We start from the raw sequence: 18,327 nt of genomic DNA, 5'->3' as shown, positions 1-18,327 counted from the left end.
ACTTTACATATAAGGGGTTTTTAGACTCCGTAGCTACAGGATGCTGCCACATAGCATTAGTTATATTAGTGACAGAGCAATAGGGATTCATCTCGGTCTTTCAGACATATAAAGTATGTTTCGAATTGGCCAGGTGGGATGTATAGTCCAATAGAAAAGCCCGGTGCCTTTTGAGATCTGATTACATTTCTATATTTTTCCCAAACTAAATCTGGCAATTGATGAATGGTTTTGAAACAAGAAACTGGAGGTAAGCTTCACTGCAATTGAGTGGCAGGCTTCTCCTGAAAAACTAGCATCCTATTAAAAGCACATTTAATTTACAGTTCTAGTGACCAAATTGTCCTGATGACCCAGCGGAATGTTTGGAATATGAGGAACAACATTGCAACTAAGATCTTAGAAAATCAGACAGGAAAAAGGTCTATTCAGTCTCTCAGTGGTTCAAAATTTAGCTGCATTAAGAATTTTTGCATCAATTTTTAATTAGTATGTTATGACTACAAAATGGCAACTGACCCAGTGTTGTATCCAGCAGAGATAATTACATAAAAGTTGTTCGACTGAGAACATTGTACTTTTATCAATGCATGCAATAGTAGGATAATTTTAGTCAGAGAAAGCTGACCCTTACCTAGGACAAAACTTGTTCATTTACCCCCCAAGTAGAAGATATATCAGAGAAGTTACAAAAAAACAAAAACAAAAAACAAAGTGTAAGATTTAAACCTTAAATATTTAATTAGAAGTATACGAAAGAACATTATTTTTGTGTGTCTAAAGCTATTCTAGATATTTTAAAAACAAAAATAACCATGGATCATTACTGACAGTTTTAGCTGTCTTCTTCCAAATGCATGGAGTACATTTATGTTATGATTAACTTTTTAATTTTTTTTCCAATGTTTCATGTCAAGATTTTTTCATCTAAAGAAACACACCTTGTAATGAGAAAACACACGTAGGCTCAGTGAAAATCTACATAAATATTGTTTTGTTATTTTTATTTTGCATTGATAAGTGCTGTTTTTATCAACTGTTGTTAGTTTTGTTTCTGTTTTATCATTAAATATCACTGTGAAGACAGAGATCTCAAAACTCTTCTTTCCATGGATTTGTACTTGGGAATGCATACCTGGCATATTTAGTATGCCACTGGACATCAAAGAGTTTTCCTAGAGATAGTTTAGACTGCATTAACAGTCATATTGCAGCAGTAATGTCTACAATGTGAGAAATATTTGTTGCTTATTTTAGGAACAATTCCCATGTCAACACTGCCATGGCATTAGGCAAGCAGAATTTGTGATTATGCCTATTTATCCTTACTCACTTTTAAAAAGCAATCAAGTAAACATATGTTCTAACCTCCCATCTATAAATGCCAAGTAGCAACAGAATTTAATCTTACAGTTGTAAATAAATGAGAAAAGCTCTTCCCTGGAAAATCAGGCCAAAGCCATCGTGTTTGAAATCAAACATAGTAGGACAAAACAGTATCAAACTTGCACTGCTTTGCCAAGTTGATGTTTAAACAAGCTTGGGCACAGAAGAATACTGAAATTGCTATATCTTATTTCCTTACACATTTTGAATTTTGCAAATAGATACATTGCTTCACAATACCCTCAGGGTAATAAAGAACTTGGTGTTTCAGCAAGGATGAGCATGGAACAGAATAGCAGAGTAAAATTTACTGTTCTCTCAAGTCTAAAAAAGGAAATTCCTCAAATCCATAAGTTTTATGACAAATTGCAAAACTTTAAATTATTTTTATTTAAAATATTAACTTCATGACAGATTTGCAGAGATACCTGCTTCCTCTTGGTGGACTATGTTTTCAAGTTCAAAATGTAAGATTGCATTTTCCATGCACATTAAAGGTTATCTAGCTATAGTTCAAGCAGTCTCCCATCACTGCAGGTGGGATAAATTGCCAGCTGCCTCCTCTTATTGCAGTTTACTACACTGCCTCAAGCTCTTCCCCTTCAGGGTATCGCTCAGTATCTTATTGATTATTGTAAAGCAAACTAGGTGACAAAGGCATGAGTTTTCAAAGATGAGTGGCTTCACTCTACTGTGAAATATCAGCTATAATTCACTCCTTTCCAGAAGTGGAGGAAATGCTGAAGATGAGCTGGCAAGCAGGAGATCCACACCCTGAGGTTAAGCACTAAGACAGCATTCTGAGTCTGTTCTCAAGTCTACCTATGATCCTACTTTTATGACTCTTCACTACTCTGGACCTTATTTTTATGCTTATTATTTGGACAGGAGGGTGGAAGTGAAAAAGGAAACAGAATTGAAGAGGGTACCACAAAACCAATCTTTGTGTGCCTAGGCTGCATATGAGCAGTGGTTACAGCACATTTGAAGACACATCCCTCAGTGAGGATTTGGTTAAGTTTGAAATATTCATAATCGTGTTTTGCTGTTACCGGAAACACGGTGCCTGAAACAGGATTAATACTGCACATATTCTCAGAGACTACAACAATTTCTTACAAATAAAATCTTAAAAAGATTATAATTATTATTTCCTTTTAGAAATGAAGTGGGGTATGAGGCAAATTTGTTCATTAAAAAAAGAAAGGAATTACTACAATATAGCAGGAGTGAAACATCTAATGACATATTTTGCTTTGTGTTTCCATGTTATCCAGCTGTAGACATAAGATGGTGCTTTATCCTTACTGTCAGTGAAACAGTTTGTTTACCTAGCTTTGTTTGAAATACATGCACTAAACCCCCCCAACCTCCCCTTCAAAAAAAAAAAAAAGGGTATTTTTGAACTACTTTGAGGGTCTACATAGATTTTTTTCCCCCTCCCACACTAGTTGGGTTGAATCCTGTAGACTGGTCACTTCAAAGTTCCTCAAATTGATGCAAATGTGTTCAGGAATAGAAAAGTTGTGCTATTTAATTAGAATACCTTGTGGATAAGATCAAAATTTCCATGGCACTGAATGAAACAATTACTACAATGGAATAATTTCATTTTACATTTCTTTTCTGTAACCAAGAGTAATGTCTTCAACTGAAAACTAGTTGTAAATTAAAAAAAAAAGGGGAGAAGGAGACAGATATAATGCTGGCATGAGGCAGGCATCCTGAAGTGGTCTCAGGAATGGAAAGGGGAAAAAAAAGACGGATGGTTTCTCTCTCTCAGGAGGTAATCACTCGGGCCTCTTTTCTTATATTTTAAGCAAGATGAATAATCAAAAATAGAGTTACTCCACTTACTAGATTTGGAGTCATTGCAGAAAATCTCATCAGGACATTCCATATCAAAGTATGACTGCAATACCAATTTTTGAGAAAATATTACTGTTGAATATTACACTAATGCATTTCTAAATGAGAAGAGGGGGTCAAGATATGAGAAGAACACCAGGAGCATAGTTTTTTCCCACTAGCAAATTTTTACTCAGAACATCAATACAATGACAATGAATACAATCTCTTGTAATTTAGGCTTTCAAAATTCAAGGCTAACTCATTCTTGAATTGCAATAGAGAGAAGAGGGTTCAATGGACACAGCTAAATTGTTTTGTATGTTCATTTCTATAGAAGAACACTAAGGCATTACTGAGGACTTTGTTATTCACTGCTTCAGGGTTCAGTTTTAAATCACTTTTTGCAGCCCTCTTTCTGCTCGCTGACAACCCATGTTCCTACTAACCGAATTTTAAAAATTGGTTATTCATAATCCAAGAATACTTCTGTCCTGTGTCAGTAACAAGATGAGATGTAAAGAGATCTTTGATTAATGGTATCAACGATCTTAAATTTATTTTCCTACCTAAACAATTCTATGAACCTATACTCCTTTGTACCTCCCATTACCAAACTGGGTATATCCTAATTAGCATCATATTAAGCTGTATCTTTCAGCAAGACTGTATGATAGACTTTTCGGTATTATACAGAAATGAAATATGGGTAAAGCAACTGCTTTTTGTCCTTGGACTTCTTAAACATGAAAAGCCATGATCATTGGCAATTTCTGCTGCTGTCGGTCAGGATGACTGCAGAAAAAGCAGAGCAATCCATTTTTGTTCAGGATTTTGATTATTTAAAACAGAAAGTAGGTTTATAGCAAGAGGAAATGGTAAAAAACGACAAAATGGTGCAGGTCTGTTATATGGGATTAGAATTTAAAATCACTTTCATATGGAGTAAGACACTGAAATTATATAGGTATAACAATAAGATACTTCACATGGGTGCACTAATCAGCTTCAGATGCAATGAAAACAACTGCTTTCAAAACCTCATTGACTTTGCTGAGAATGCTGATGAAAAATACATTTACCATATTTTGTTTGAAATTTCTTTCAGAAAATTTCTTTCAGTACACATAACATGGAATTTTCACCTAATATTTTAATTCTTCCCACTCCTCCCACCCAGATCTGATGGTGATGTGCCTGTCTGGGACAGACAAACAGTTCAACTGCTTGGCTCTGGGGAGCTGGAGGCAGCGTGTGAGGCAGGGCACTGTGCACCTGGCTGTCAGGTGCACATGGCTACAGGAAAACTACCAAGGAATAGGAAGCCTACTTCCCCCATCTGCCATGGATCAGCAGCTCTGAAGAGCACCTCTGAAAATATCCAGGCTGTAAATAATGTGACAATAGCAGTAAATAAAATGTGCTAGGGTCGATTTTTTCTCCCTGTGCTCTTAGCTCACAACCAGTGAAGCTCTCTCCTCACAGAATGTAGGGGCCCCTTTTCAGACTATACCAGGTCTGTGCCACCTCTGAACTGTGTCCAAACACAGCATGAGAGATGCTTCTCAGCAGAGACAAAAGCTGTGCTAGGGCTATACTGACAAATAAGCAGAAAGCTCTGGCCCTACCTGGTTTGCAGTAGCAGTAAAGCCAAAGCCTACAAACCAAGTCAAGATCACAGCTACCATATGGAGGAGTTGGGAGTGACAAAGATCAAAACAGCATGCAAAAGTGACCTGACTATGTGTATGCCCCGGGATTTTTACATTTTCAACCACTTTGGTCTGCTGGTAACGCAGCTTGCACATTACTCACAGATGCACATGTTTCTCCCAAATTAGGGCATAAATAATTTCTGTAAAACCTTGAAATTTCTTCTGTTTCCCCCATTAAGTCACATTAAGCTTTTCATAAACTCTGTTGGAGCATACATTTATCTCTCCTCAGCAAGTCTTTGATAGATCACATACATCCATTTGTAGACACCAAAATGACAAAGAAGTTCAAAGCAGAGAAGAAATTAGATACTGATAACTGATACTAAATACAAGGAAAAATGTGGCCCATTCTTCTTTCTCTAACAAATGGTTTGCTGGGTTCCTTTATTAGCTAAAGCAGATCTGCTGCATCCTCTGATGAAAAGCATGAAACTTTCCTATGTCTGACACTCCACAGCCGCCTCTGGTGTGAGCACTGCCTGGGCTTCAGTGACTACAGGTTCTAGACACAAAGAAAAGTCAGAGCCACGTACCACAGTTGTCTTCGTCAGCCCGATTCCCGCAGTTATCCTCACCATTACAGTGCAGCTGTTGGGGCAAACACTTTGTGATATTGCCACATGGAAAGTAGCCCACGGGGCACCTGGTGCCAGCTCCAGAAACATGATCTTCCAAAGAGTCACAGATGACTAAATAGGACCAGAAAAAATATATTTATTTTATGATATGTTTAAAGGTATTTGATATTATACCTTTGTAAGTACTCATTTACATTTGAATGAGAATATCCATCAACAAAAATGTATTACTTCATTTGATATTAAATTCCAAATATTATATGAAGTACTTGTTAAACTTGGCAAAAATATATTTTTAGCTAACTAAAATTTCCTTTGATATAAAGCAAACAGGTAATTCCTCCCTATTCATCCTCAGAATAGGATCAAAATGTAAATTATACAAGACAAATGACCTAAAGCCACTATTTTAAGGGATTGTTGTGCTGTTTATGATAACAACATGCCAGATAAGCTATAGGTATTCTGCCCATGGAAGGGTGGTTGGAGCTAGATGATCTCTAGGGCTCCTTCCAACCCAAACCATTCTATGACATTAATTTGTGCTGAAATTTTAGACCCAGATAGACAAGCCTCTTTATATTAAGTCAGATGTATATTGTCTGATTACATTCAACTTTTAAAGAAATTTCTTGGTGTAAATGGATCAAGGATCTAAGAATAAGGCAACTAAGATCAAATCTGTGACACAGTTTTGCTGAAAATGGAGTAAGACATCATGAAGGGGCCAATTTTGAATCCTTCAGAAGCGTTGTCAGTCTCATCCAAAAACTGTGGATATATTGGTCAGAATATACCAGTGTGAAGTTTAGATACACGGGTGCTGTTCTGCTGATCCCATGCTTTGTAGAAAGGAACTTCAGAGAACACAGGACTTCATTCAAGCAGTGCTGAGGAGAAAGGTAGAGTGGTGCTGATGAAGGACTCCAGGGCAGCTGGAGGACTCTACCTGTCCTCTGTCCTTCACTTCTCTGCGCTGCAGCAGCTGCAATTACCCACATTTGCAGATGCATGATGCCTTACCAGTCCCACCAGTGTACCTGAGAGACAAACTCTGCCATCATTATTTTTTTCCTAAGAAATATGACATTTATTTCTTCTGTAATGGATTGCAGATATCAAGTCAGATTTCTTGTCTTATGAGATCAACTTCTTTCCAAGAGCATACTATGGAGAGGGTAATTACTCTAGAATTAAATTTGTTCAGTCCACAATATGTTGGTAATGGAGAAAAGCATCATCAAGACAGAGTGCTATCCAGTGTTCTGCACTTCTAAAGCTTCCCTAAACCTACCTAGTACCTTTACGCAAGGGTCTGTTAATCTAATTTTTGAAGTGCTTTCAAAAAGCAGTATCACCTTAGAGCTACCATTTGACTTAATGTGTAATTATAAAAAAAAAAGAAATAACCACCAAAAATCAAATATAAGTTTCATTTTAAATTTAATTGCTTTATTAACTGTGATGTGATGCTTGTTCAGATAGTAAACTGCTAATTCTGAAACATGAAACTATTTTTTCGGGCTATTTGCAAATACAAAGTATAAATCTTTCACACAACTTTCCCAGATTAACAAGTACAGTAATTTCACGACTATAAGGCGCACCCTTTTGACTAAAATTTTCCCTCAAACCTGGAAGTGCACCTTATAGTCCTGTGAGCCTTATCTGTTGTACAAAGTTGTGAAATTTGCCAAACTGGAAGTGTGAGCTGTGAGCTGTGGGAGAAGCCGGTAGTGCCAAGGTAGCCGGCCTGAGGCGGGCCCAGGGGCCTGCGGCACCGCCCCTGCCGGGTGGAGGCGGGGCCTCGGCCAGCAACTGTGCGGGGGGAGCTGGGGGCGGAGCCTCGCTGCAAAAAAAAGTGCGCCTTATAGTCCAGTGCGCCTTATGGTCGTGAAATTACAGTAAATTCACGAATACAAGCCGCACGGAGTATAAGCCGCACTGCTGGTGTGTTGGCAACATTGTTGCCTTTGTTAATAGATAAGTCACACCCGGAATATTAGCCGCACTTTAGTTCGCAGCGAACTTTCACAAAGTCGTCATTTAGTAACACAATCGCGGATTGCCGGGGCTTACTGGCTTACTGCCGACCTCGGAAACATTGTTTCCAAGTGAAAAAAGACACAGACGATAGCTGCGGCACCGTTCCTTGCAAGTTTTATTTACAAGCCGAAAAAGACACGAACAATAGTGTGGTCATTTTGCGAGCATTCCCAACGGATCCGCTTTGCCTTTAAACAGCCGCTGAGCCACGCGGGCGGGCAGCCAAGCACCGAGCGGAGCCACATCTCCGTGCCGGCACGGCCACCCGCTCAGCCCCACGGGCGAGCGGCCGAGGTCCCCGAACTCAGCTCTTTCCCCCCCACACTCATCGGCGCGAACCCGCCTGTCCTGTGAGCTCAGCGAGCGCCACCCTCCCCGCCCGCTCAGCCGCCCCCCCCTGCCCGCTCAACCGCCCCCCCTGCCCGCTCACCGCCCCGCCCCGCCCGCTCAGCACCCCCCCCCCCCCCCCCACCCCCCCCCCCCCTCAACCCCCCCCCCCCCCCCCCCCCCCCCCCCCCCCAGCCACCCACCGCCTCCTCCGCGTGAGCCCAGTGACCCGCGCAGCTGCACAAGGGTGGCCAACCGCGCAGCTGCAGAAAACTGAAAACACTTAAAAAAATACAGAAAAATATCACACTTTTATTAAACTTTTAAACAGTTTCATTTTTCATTCATCAGCCGATTCATCAGCAGCTTCATCTTCCATGAAACCGTCGAAGTCTTCGTCCTCCGTATCGGAAACCAGCAGTTGAGCAACTGTGGGATCCAGCGAACGTGAGGCGGTTTTGCCCGCACCTTCACCATCAGAGTTATCACTTTCGGTACTCTCGATGGCATTGCTGGTCAGTCCAGGAATGATGTCGGCTTTGGCGAACCCTCGGCTGATAGTTCGGGTAGTTACTTTACCCCAGGCATCCAGTATCCACTGGCACACTGTAGCATAACTTGCCCTGCGCAGCATCCCGGTGTTGGTATAGGAGTGTTCGCCTTCCAACATCCACTCTTCCCACAGAGATCGCACTTTAGCCTTGAAGGAACGAATACTACCTATGTCCAGCGGCTGCAGTTCTTTGGTCAAGCCACCCGGTATTACAGCAAGCTCCGTCTTCTTTATTTTCACGATTTCTTTCATGGTTTCCGTCGTGTGGGCACGCATGGAATCCAAAATTAGCAGTCCCGGTAACTGATTAAAGAACCTATGCAATGTGCCACCGTAAACTTCCGTTAGCCAAATATTCATTACCTCTTCATCCATCCAGCCTTTTGAATTAACATGAACCTTTATTCCATTTGGAAATCTCTCTTTAGGGAGGGTTTTTCTTTTAAAAATGACCATGGGGCGTAATTTCTGCCCAGCTAGCGAAACGCCGAGGACGACTGTAAACGACGTCTTTTCATTCCCCATGGTTCTTACCGGTACCGTCGGTGTTCCGGTGTGCTCTATGGTCCTCGTCAACGGCATATCGAATGTGAGGGGGACTTCATCCATGTTAATTATACAATCTGGCTGTATCTTATTTTCAGAGATCTTGTTTTTGCAGTAACTCCGGAACCTGGTTACCTTTTCTTTGTAGTCCGCTGGCAACCGCTGACACACCGTGGTCCGTGTACGGACAGAGAGCTGCTGTCGCCTCATAAAGCGGAAGCACCAAGACGCTCCTGCTTGAAATTCTTCTATATGCAATTGATTTGCAATTGCTTTGGCTTGTATCCGAATGGCAACAGTAGATACACTTTGGCCAGCTGCCCTTCGCTCAGAAATCCACTGATAAAGTCTTTCTTCCAGCTCTGGCCATCGTGCTCTGCGGCCACGGAAACTTTTCTTTGTCTTCCTTGCGAGACGAAGTTCGTCCTCCTGCTGTCTCCATCTGCGTACCATGCATTCATTAACGTGGAATGCTCTAGCTGCAGGTCTATTCCATGTTCTTTTGCATAGCTAATCACTTTCAATTTAAACTCTGCGTCGTATGCTACTCTCTTCTCCGCAGCCATGCCGAGGGAAGAAGTCGCCGAGGGGAGAATGAGCCGAGAAGAGAACATGCCGAGGGCAGAACACGCCGAAAAAGAACGAGGCACAGGAACTCATCCTGCTAAATACCCCCCCGTCCCCCAGTAATGCCGTCGTCCACAGGCAGACAATAAGCTGTTCTCTGATTGGTTCATTGTTGGAACAACGGGAAACCATGGATTTCAGACTGTTTTGGCTCGGGACTGGACCAGCATGATACTAGGTAAGGGCAGATATCACTTTTTTGTCCATAAATTAGCCACACCGGAATATTGGCCGCATTTCCGGGTTTCCACCAAAATTTTAGTCTTCTTGCTGCGGCTTGTATTCATGAAATTACTGTACTGTAATGTTCTTTGACATCATCTGATTTTTTGCACTCATTTTTCTCTTGAAATTCAGCCAAGTACTTCAGATGCATTAAAAATATCTTCCAGAAGAACTTTCTTCCAGTTAAGCCCTTGACAAAGTTTACAACTCTCAAAAATTGAAATGTAAGAGCTGTAGCAGCAGAAAACTGAAATAAATATTTTCTATATGTACGGAATTATCCTGGCTGTAAGAAGCATCCTGCATAGAAAGTACTATATTCCAGCTAACCACCATTGAATGATTTTGAAAATTTTATTTGCTTTTATCCACAAGTATAAAACCTATGCAATTATTCAAACAGCATTAGCTCCTTAAGACTTTTACATGAACGAAAAATAAAACTACATCCTAATCACAGGGTGAATTCACAATTGCATATTGTTCTTAAATTTCTACTGTTTCATGATGTATTTAGAACATTAACTTGTTTCACCCAAAAATAAGTAGCAAGAAAACTTATGTAGGCATACTCTTAAGCAAACTGTGTATGCATAGTACTCAGTGTCTTAAGTTTCTTTCTTAGCAAAAAGCAGAGCGGGACATTGAGGCTTCCTTAAATGCCTGTTACAATCTGATTACCTACCAAAACATCTGGTAAGAGATACCAGTATGGAAAAAAGCCCCCATAAATGAAAACATCCCAGACAGGCCATCAAAAAAACTCTCACATTTTGTCAAGCTTTTTATTCTACACCTGGAGACATATTTAGACTGATCTGAACCTTGTGTTTAAAGGGGCTGGTCTCCATGCAGTTTAAATTTCAAGTGAAAGCAATTTATTTTCTCACAGCACCATTCAGTGGAATTTTACAGCATCTTCCAAAAATTATTAATTATTCAAATATTATTAATCCCTGAACTAATTAATGAATTTGCTGTTGCATTTTAGAAATCTGTACTTTGCCATAAGGAATAAGTCCCTCATGATGTTCAATGTTTTGAACTCTCTGTACATTTATAACCTTGATGATATCTATTCTGAATCTCTGCATAACTCATTTTGTGCTATGTTGGATTATTCTGGCATGTAAGTATCTGCCTGGGAAAGGAGATAACACAGCTTCAAAACTCAACAACTTCATCTCAGTTATAAAATCAGTGAAAGCACTGGTCTTTGTTCACTGACTTGCTAAGATCACTTTGTTTATACAAAAAAAGACAGAAATTTGGACTCTGCTGATTGCAGATTTATGTATGGAAATGCCTCCAGCTCTCTGAGGAAATATTTGGTAAAGCTGACAAAGGTAGACAGGAGATAAGACCGTAAAGACTGTTATAAAATGCTAGATAATATTCAAACAATTATATTTTGGATTGGGGAAATTAATTTCAGTTTTTTATGTGAGGAAAATGGATAAAGATAGCACTGCAACAACAGCAATTAAAAATTATGGTTATTGTTTTGCAAATACAGACTTTACTGACGTTGGAGCTCATCATGCCAAGATAATGATCTATCTCTCCATCTTTGTGATGTGGTATTAAATTTGTTGGCTTTTCTACATTTGATTGATTTTCCACTACGAAAAAATTGAACCACTCTTCTTGTATCTTGTTTGTCTTTTTTTTAGCAGCTGAAAGAAGATGAAAAGTGATAAACCCGTGACAGACTTGCTTATCAGAAGGTTTGTTTTTACAGATACCAATTAAAAGAGCCTCTTCTTTGTATACCTCGTAGAGAAAATCATCTCCTGCATTGCCGTGACATAGTGATAATTGCACCCATTTCAGCTATTCTGTACCAGAAAATTTGTTTTTCATAGTGTTCAGCATAAATATTAAAATATTTGCAATGTTTCAAGATCAAAGAGAAAAGAAATAGGTAAACTGGTATCAGTATGAACAGCAAAACCAGAAACAAACCTCTTTCTCACACTTGCTGTCTCAATACAGGAAAATGTTCTACTTTAGCAGCATGTTCATGATATTGCAAATTAAATATTTCTGACTTTGGTGTATTTAGGGTTCTGTGCAATCCCCCAAATTAATCTCAAATTTTCAGAAAGAAAACAAGAATTCCTGTTATGCACCTTTCAAGCTTGTCCAGACTGGCTGCTTCGAGATGCTTATTGCTGTAGGACACCTGTGGTGAAGAAGAAAGTGGATAACTTTCCCTGCTTGTTTTTAAATATAAGACTAAATTAACTCTGCTTTCCTTTGCTAAAGGAATAAACATGAGTTGGGTTGCCATCTAGTATAGATAGTAAGGCTTTTTCCACTGTTTCATGGATGCAGAATCACTGGGGAAAGAACATGACAGCTCCTCTTTAAGCAGTCATAAAATGAAATCAAAAGAAGAAACGCGTTTGGGAAAGCCAAGAACAAGATGTTCCCACGACAACATGGTTTGGCTTTCAATTAAATTGATTCATTAGGCTTGCTAGTTTTGTGCATTCTTTGAAATACTGTGATTGGGTCACAAGTGCTGTTTGAGAAACCAAATAAGGCACATGTGCGCTGTAAGAACACAGACTTAACACAGTAACTTGTAGGTTCTTCAAAACAAGTGAGTATAGTCATACTGTTCCCTGGAAAAGGAACAGTTCTGGGCTTCTGGGACTGAGCCATGAGCACTTAAGTTAAGGGCATTACTCATTGCTTGGTACCTACTAGTCACACCAGTCTCAACTGTGTCACATATAGGTTCAAGTAAAGGAATATCATAAAATCAGGAAAATATTTTTGTGTTTTCAAGAATTTGAATAACATGAAATCCAGTGTCACAAATCCAAAATGACTCATGAATTTCATCAGCCAAATAAGGTAACTTGTATTGATTTCACCTGTAATTTTTGTGCCAACTTGAGTACTTCAAGCCGTCAGTAGATAAAATATATATATATATATATATATATATAAAGTAGATAAAAAATATTCCCTTCTGCTGAAAGGTATATTAAGGGCATGTGAAATGGATTTGAAAAACCTTTAGCATAACATAGAACAGGTCTCATAGGCCTATTATCTTCATTCATAAAGATACCATCAGAACAAGGTTATAAAAGTTTACAACTATGAATAGCTTACAAGATGATTACTTATTAACAAAGAAGTGACTAGTGACTGACCAAATTTGATCAGATGCATTTGAATCACAAATAACAGAAAGAAAAGAAGATAAAACAACTTTAAAAAGATATTTTTAAAAATAATTTTTTGTTGAATTTGACCATTACAGCAATATGTAGAAGTGAATGAAGAGATGAAATTAATTCTTAGATAATTTTCCTGATTTTGTTATGTTCAGCTTCTTCCCCCTAAACAAGGGATTTTTAAGTAATATATGACTGAGACAAGGATGAAGTTAGTATTTCAGGATAGAAATAAAAAGTTAACTTTTGCATAATTTCATTTAGCTTACTAACTTTACACAGTTTTAGCTTATATAAGTTATTTAGCTTATATAACTTTACCAGTAAGAATGCTTTTTTTTTTTTCATCATGTAATTTTATAAAGACTCCCCTAAAATTTTCTTTCAGGAGAAACTTTCTAGCGATATCTGGGAAAATGTAACAAAAATCTCACCTTGTTAAATGTCAACAAAACTAAATTTTAAACTGTCCATATAGCATGGTGAAAATAGATTCCAGTTTCATACAAGAAAAAAACAGAATTTATACACTTGTACTTTAGTGCTGCTAATGTACACACACTTGGAGAAAAACCTTGGGCATAATTTTTATACCAAAATAGACCTTTGTCTAGTGGCAATAGATTCTTTGGCACTAATCCTTGAGGCAAAGTGTATGTGGCTTAAAGGATTTAAATATCTGTACAAAGTACTCACAGAAGTGTAATTAAACTCTTATCACCATACTGCCTTTTCCGCAATTTGCTCCTCTGCTTTGGTAGTTGTCCAGCCCTGAAGTCTATAACATTTTCTAAATGTACGTACTGCATATGCATTGTGTTTTTAATTTTAGGCTTGATTGGGTGCAAGTGACACAGTGTTATTTATTCAGAATGACAGATCCATTTCTAGAGCACTAGATTTTTTTTAATGTTTAGTTTTTGCTTTTTCAACTAGAAATACACTTTCGGTTTTATTGCATTACATTTGTCTTTAGCACACTATATTAGATGTCGATCTAGGAATATGTAGTACTTGAACTGCACAGCTAAGTTTATGTTTGTTTCCATCAGACACATTATAGCGCAATGGATTTTAGCAAAAATGGTGCATATATTATGACTGTTGCACGCCAATCTGGTAATTATCTTGGATTTTAATGTCATAAAGTACCTTTATATCTTGTTGCGGATTACACAATGCTTTCATTTCAGAAGCATTTTCCAAAGCAGATGATTTGTACTAACTTTTTGAAAATATCACCTCCAATCTCACAACAATATTACTAGTTATCAGGTATGCCACAGATAATTCAGTCTAATTAATCCAGTTATAGGGTTGGAAGATCCTTGTTGTCTAAGTGTCAGGTAAATCCACTCTAGGGCCAGAAACTGCCACTAGAACAATTCAGACTGGTGATATAGCACCTTGCCTTGAGGATTTGGCTTTTATTAATTTGTCATTTTGTTCTGCTTGCACAGAACTTAAAATAAAAAGATTCTGATGTGCATGAAGTATTCAAAGAGATAATAGCTCTAAAAGCCCCAATAGGAAGTAAAATAAGTTCCATCCAAATGAAATTTTGTAGGGCATTCCCAGAGGATAAGGGTTCAGCACAGTGTTTAACAAAGACACAAATCATTGAACAGAGCCAAACTTTTCTATTGCTCCACTTCCCCTTTTCTTTCTCTCCCCAAATAAACAGGATTTAAATTGTATCTGACTATTATTTCTGTTTAGAAACAAGTTCTAACTCCATATTCTGGCATGATTTCCAATAGAAAACACATCAAGGTAAGCTTTCCTTTTCCCCGTGTTTTTTGCATGTGTGTAACTCCTCGATTTCACTAATTTCTTTTTCACAGCAGAGTAATATCAAGTTGAAAGCTGGCCATATAAAACACTAGGGTTTTGTTCAACTGGTGCTAGGTACTGAATAGAAATGACGGCACCAATACAAATGTGTTAAATATACTGTGCTAGTCAGCACCATCCCACCTGGAAGGCCTAGAAGGGAAATGGTTAGCCATTAAAATAAAAGAAACTCCTCTCTCAGGAGTTGATTCTGTCTCACAATCACTATTGAGTGTGTATTACCTGGTTCTTTGAACCCCAAAAGAAAAGAAATTTATTGCAAGTATTTTTTTTCCCTCATTTGAAACATAGCATTTATGAGTTAATGATTTAAACATGTAAACATGTAATGAAAAATAATGAAAAAAGATCTCTGAAGCTTCATACCTGGAATTTTTTATCTGGAAGTTTTGTTATCCTAGGGTAAAAGGTTTATTGTATTGCTGTATTTGCCAGGTATCTGACATTTATTTTTGTATCTTATACTCAGTAGGCTCTTTTTTAAAAAAATCAGATGTTTATCAATAAATTACTGTCCCTCAAGCAACAATCACTCACCTCATCTAGATAACCAGCATTCTGAATTTCAATACATATGGACAGCAGTTAGAAATTACTGTAAAGAAGTTCATTCCAGGCTTGCTGCTTTCAACAAGTTAATCCAGTCAGCCATGCATAAAGAAATACTGAGTAGTGAAAACTAAATTATTTAAATTAACAATCAGCAGACATTTGTAATATTTCTCTTAAGTTTTCATAAACAAAAGGCAGATTGAAGTGACTTCATGAAAAAATATCATATACAGGAGGAAGTTTGTGTACATGTACGTTCATGCATAGAAGTAAAAAGAAATCCAGCAGATGAGACAGAAATCACTTGTAGGAAAGCCTTAAGAGAAAGCTGCAATGAGAAAGGGGAATGAAACTGGAAAAGCAATGAACATGGGAATTACTTGCTGATAGTCAGATTGTAGGATATTCTGAGAACACATTATTTGCAAAAGAGCAGAACAGCAAAGAATTACCTGGGTATCATTACCATGTTCTCAAGGCAGAAACAACCTGAAAGATCATAACCTTTTGCCTACTTTTCTTCTGTCAGAAAGGGCAAGCCTGTCTTCCATTTTTTTCCTGTTGAGTATCTACACTCTCACCCCCATCCCAAAACAGAAGTTATAGCTAAGTTATGCAATTTATTCCAATGTTAATAGGTTCTTGTGATTGGGAAACAAACCCCAGAAAACCCCAACAATGTGGTAGAATCAGCATCTTGCAGTGCTGATGATAGAAAAATATGTTTGAGAGCAGCCAGCCCAAAAAGTCTCAGAAAAAGAACCTGAAAGGTGGCATTGGGAGATTCTATTATCTCTTTCTCCATCTTCTTTTGCTCCTGTCTTGTATTTTGCTAAAATCTCTAGAACTAAGCAAGCTACACATCAGCCAAGATTTCAGATTCCACTATTTTTCCTCTTCCAAGTAGCACAATCTCAAGTAAGTCTTTAAAAAATAATCTCAGTTATGCTTTTTCTATAGCTCCAGAGAGAGGAAAAAGTGTTTTGGAGGCCTTAACTAGGTTTTTTAATATTTTTCTTTTTTTTTCTTTATTGTAGTTTTAGTAAAGACTGAAAGGATTGCAATAATAGTTCTTATAATGGAACTAAGCCAGCATAATTTGAAGTGAAGTCTGAAGAACACTCAAGTTTACTCTTGTAACAATGAAAATACATTATTTCTTGGTGAGCTGGAGACAGGATTATCTGATATATTTTATTTATTCACATACCTTTGTTACTAAGAACCATTTATAAATATTAAGAATTTAAATTTAATATAGAACTACAAGTTCAAATTTGGGAGGTGGCTGTGCCCTGTGCACCATGGGATTCCACCCTCCTTAAGTATTATAAAATATGGAACCCTTTGTTGTTCTTTTGAAGTAAAATAATCTGAAAGTATTTTAGCAAATCTGTTTTCTAAGAGCTCACAGAAATATTTTGTGAAAAATCAATTTGCAGAATGTGCTTAAAAAGTTCATTATTATTGGATTCTGACTCATTAATCTTTGATTCAATTTTTAAAAATCGCAAGTTTTCCAATCTCTGCTGTATTCTACTACGAGTACACTTAACACCACTTAAAGTTGTGACACTCCAGTAAAGTGCATAAAACAGAAATTATCTCAAGTTAATAGGATTTCTGACTTTCTTGAAGTGAATAATGTTAGTTGGTCAAACCACAGAACTGTGGAATCATTTAGGTTGGAAAAACCTCTGAGATAATGTAGTCCAGCTGTTTGGACCCCACGACCAGAGGCATCTGACTTATTTTTTCTTTTGCAGGTTGCATCAAAATGTGAATGCAGATTAAGAGCAATAGATCATTAAATTATAACTTGCCGATTTTATGCATTTATTAATGTACATAAACAAATGTCATGTTAGGAGCACATATTCGGAAGTTTGGATATCCAAATTAGAAAATATAACAACAAACAGCTTTCAGAAGTGTGTCGCCATTTTGGATGCACTTTAGCTAAGTTTTGCTAATATTTTTGCATGGATTGCTGTGGATTTAACCTCCACACAGCCTATAGCCCCTCCTTCTCCTCCTTTCATACCACTTCACCTAACCTAAAAGATTATGGTGTCTGATCTTGACACTGTTTTCTCATTGCCAGCAGTGAGAGCTTGCTCTGTGGAACCAATCTAGAGACCAAGAAACAAATCTAGTTGAATGATGATAAGAAAGCAGTGAATATGTAAATGAAAGATTTAAAAAGAAAAAATGAAATTTTAATCAAATAGTGATAGAAAAGAAAGATGAACAAGGTGTTTTATTTTCGCTACACCATATTAAGAAAGAGAAAGACCTCATGTAACATCAATGTCCTAGAGGTGTAGAAAAACCAAATGTAGTGTAGAAAAAACCAATTAAATACCTGTTTATTGTTGTAACCCAATACCTTACTGTTTTGGGAATGGTATGTCCCTTTAGCCCTGTGACCCCTGCAGGACCGGTGGACTGGCCCCTGCGATGGGATTGGCCTGAGGCCGGGGCTGACCCCTCCCCTTTCCTGACCCTTAAAAACCTGTGCCCCGGTTTGGAACTTCCTCTTTTTATCCTGCTCTCCCGCTCTGACCACATGGAAGCCTAAGAATAAAACAGGATACCAACCCTGGGATAAAGAGCCTCTAATATCCTTCTGTTCTACATGAAACAGCATCCCAGGCCAGCTCTGCAGGGTATTTGGGAAGCAGGCAGGCCCATAGGGTGCTGTTTCAGTTGACGCCCGGAACGTGGTGCTTTTTAAATTAAAACCCACGTGAGAGGCTGTGACCCTTAGAAGGGTTAGGAAGCCGACGGGAAGTCAACTGCCCTGTGGGCGAAACTTGCTTTCTAGCAGGTCTAGCTTACAGGGGGGGAATCTACAACTCATCCAGCCTAAG

General features: G+C 38.2%; 1 protein-coding gene across 5 annotated transcripts in view; it reads right to left on the bottom strand.

Annotated features, from left to right (window-relative positions):
• RXFP1 (relaxin family peptide receptor 1) overlaps positions 1–18,327 on the bottom strand; it is a 57,037-nt gene that overhangs the window by 25,704 nt on the left and 13,006 nt on the right. For 3 of the 5 annotated variants that reach the window (XM_033060753.2, XM_033060754.2, XM_033060752.2), the window contains exon 2: positions 5,486–5,641. The exons of 1 other annotated variant lie outside the window; for it this stretch is intronic. In XM_033060753.2, coding sequence (XP_032916644.1) covers positions 5,486–5,641 — 156 coding nt within the window. Of the gene's footprint in view, positions 1–3,243; positions 3,292–5,485; positions 5,642–18,327 lie in introns of those variants that run through there. One more of the 5 variants, XM_033060756.2, reaches the window with a different exon arrangement.

Source organism: Catharus ustulatus, chromosome 5, assembly GCF_009819885.2.
Source record: "Catharus ustulatus isolate bCatUst1 chromosome 5, bCatUst1.pri.v2, whole genome shotgun sequence".
NCBI lineage: Eukaryota > Metazoa > Chordata > Aves > Passeriformes > Turdidae > Catharus > Catharus ustulatus.
Note: the sequence above shows the minus strand (reverse complement) of the source record. Positions and strands in the feature narration are given on the sequence as shown.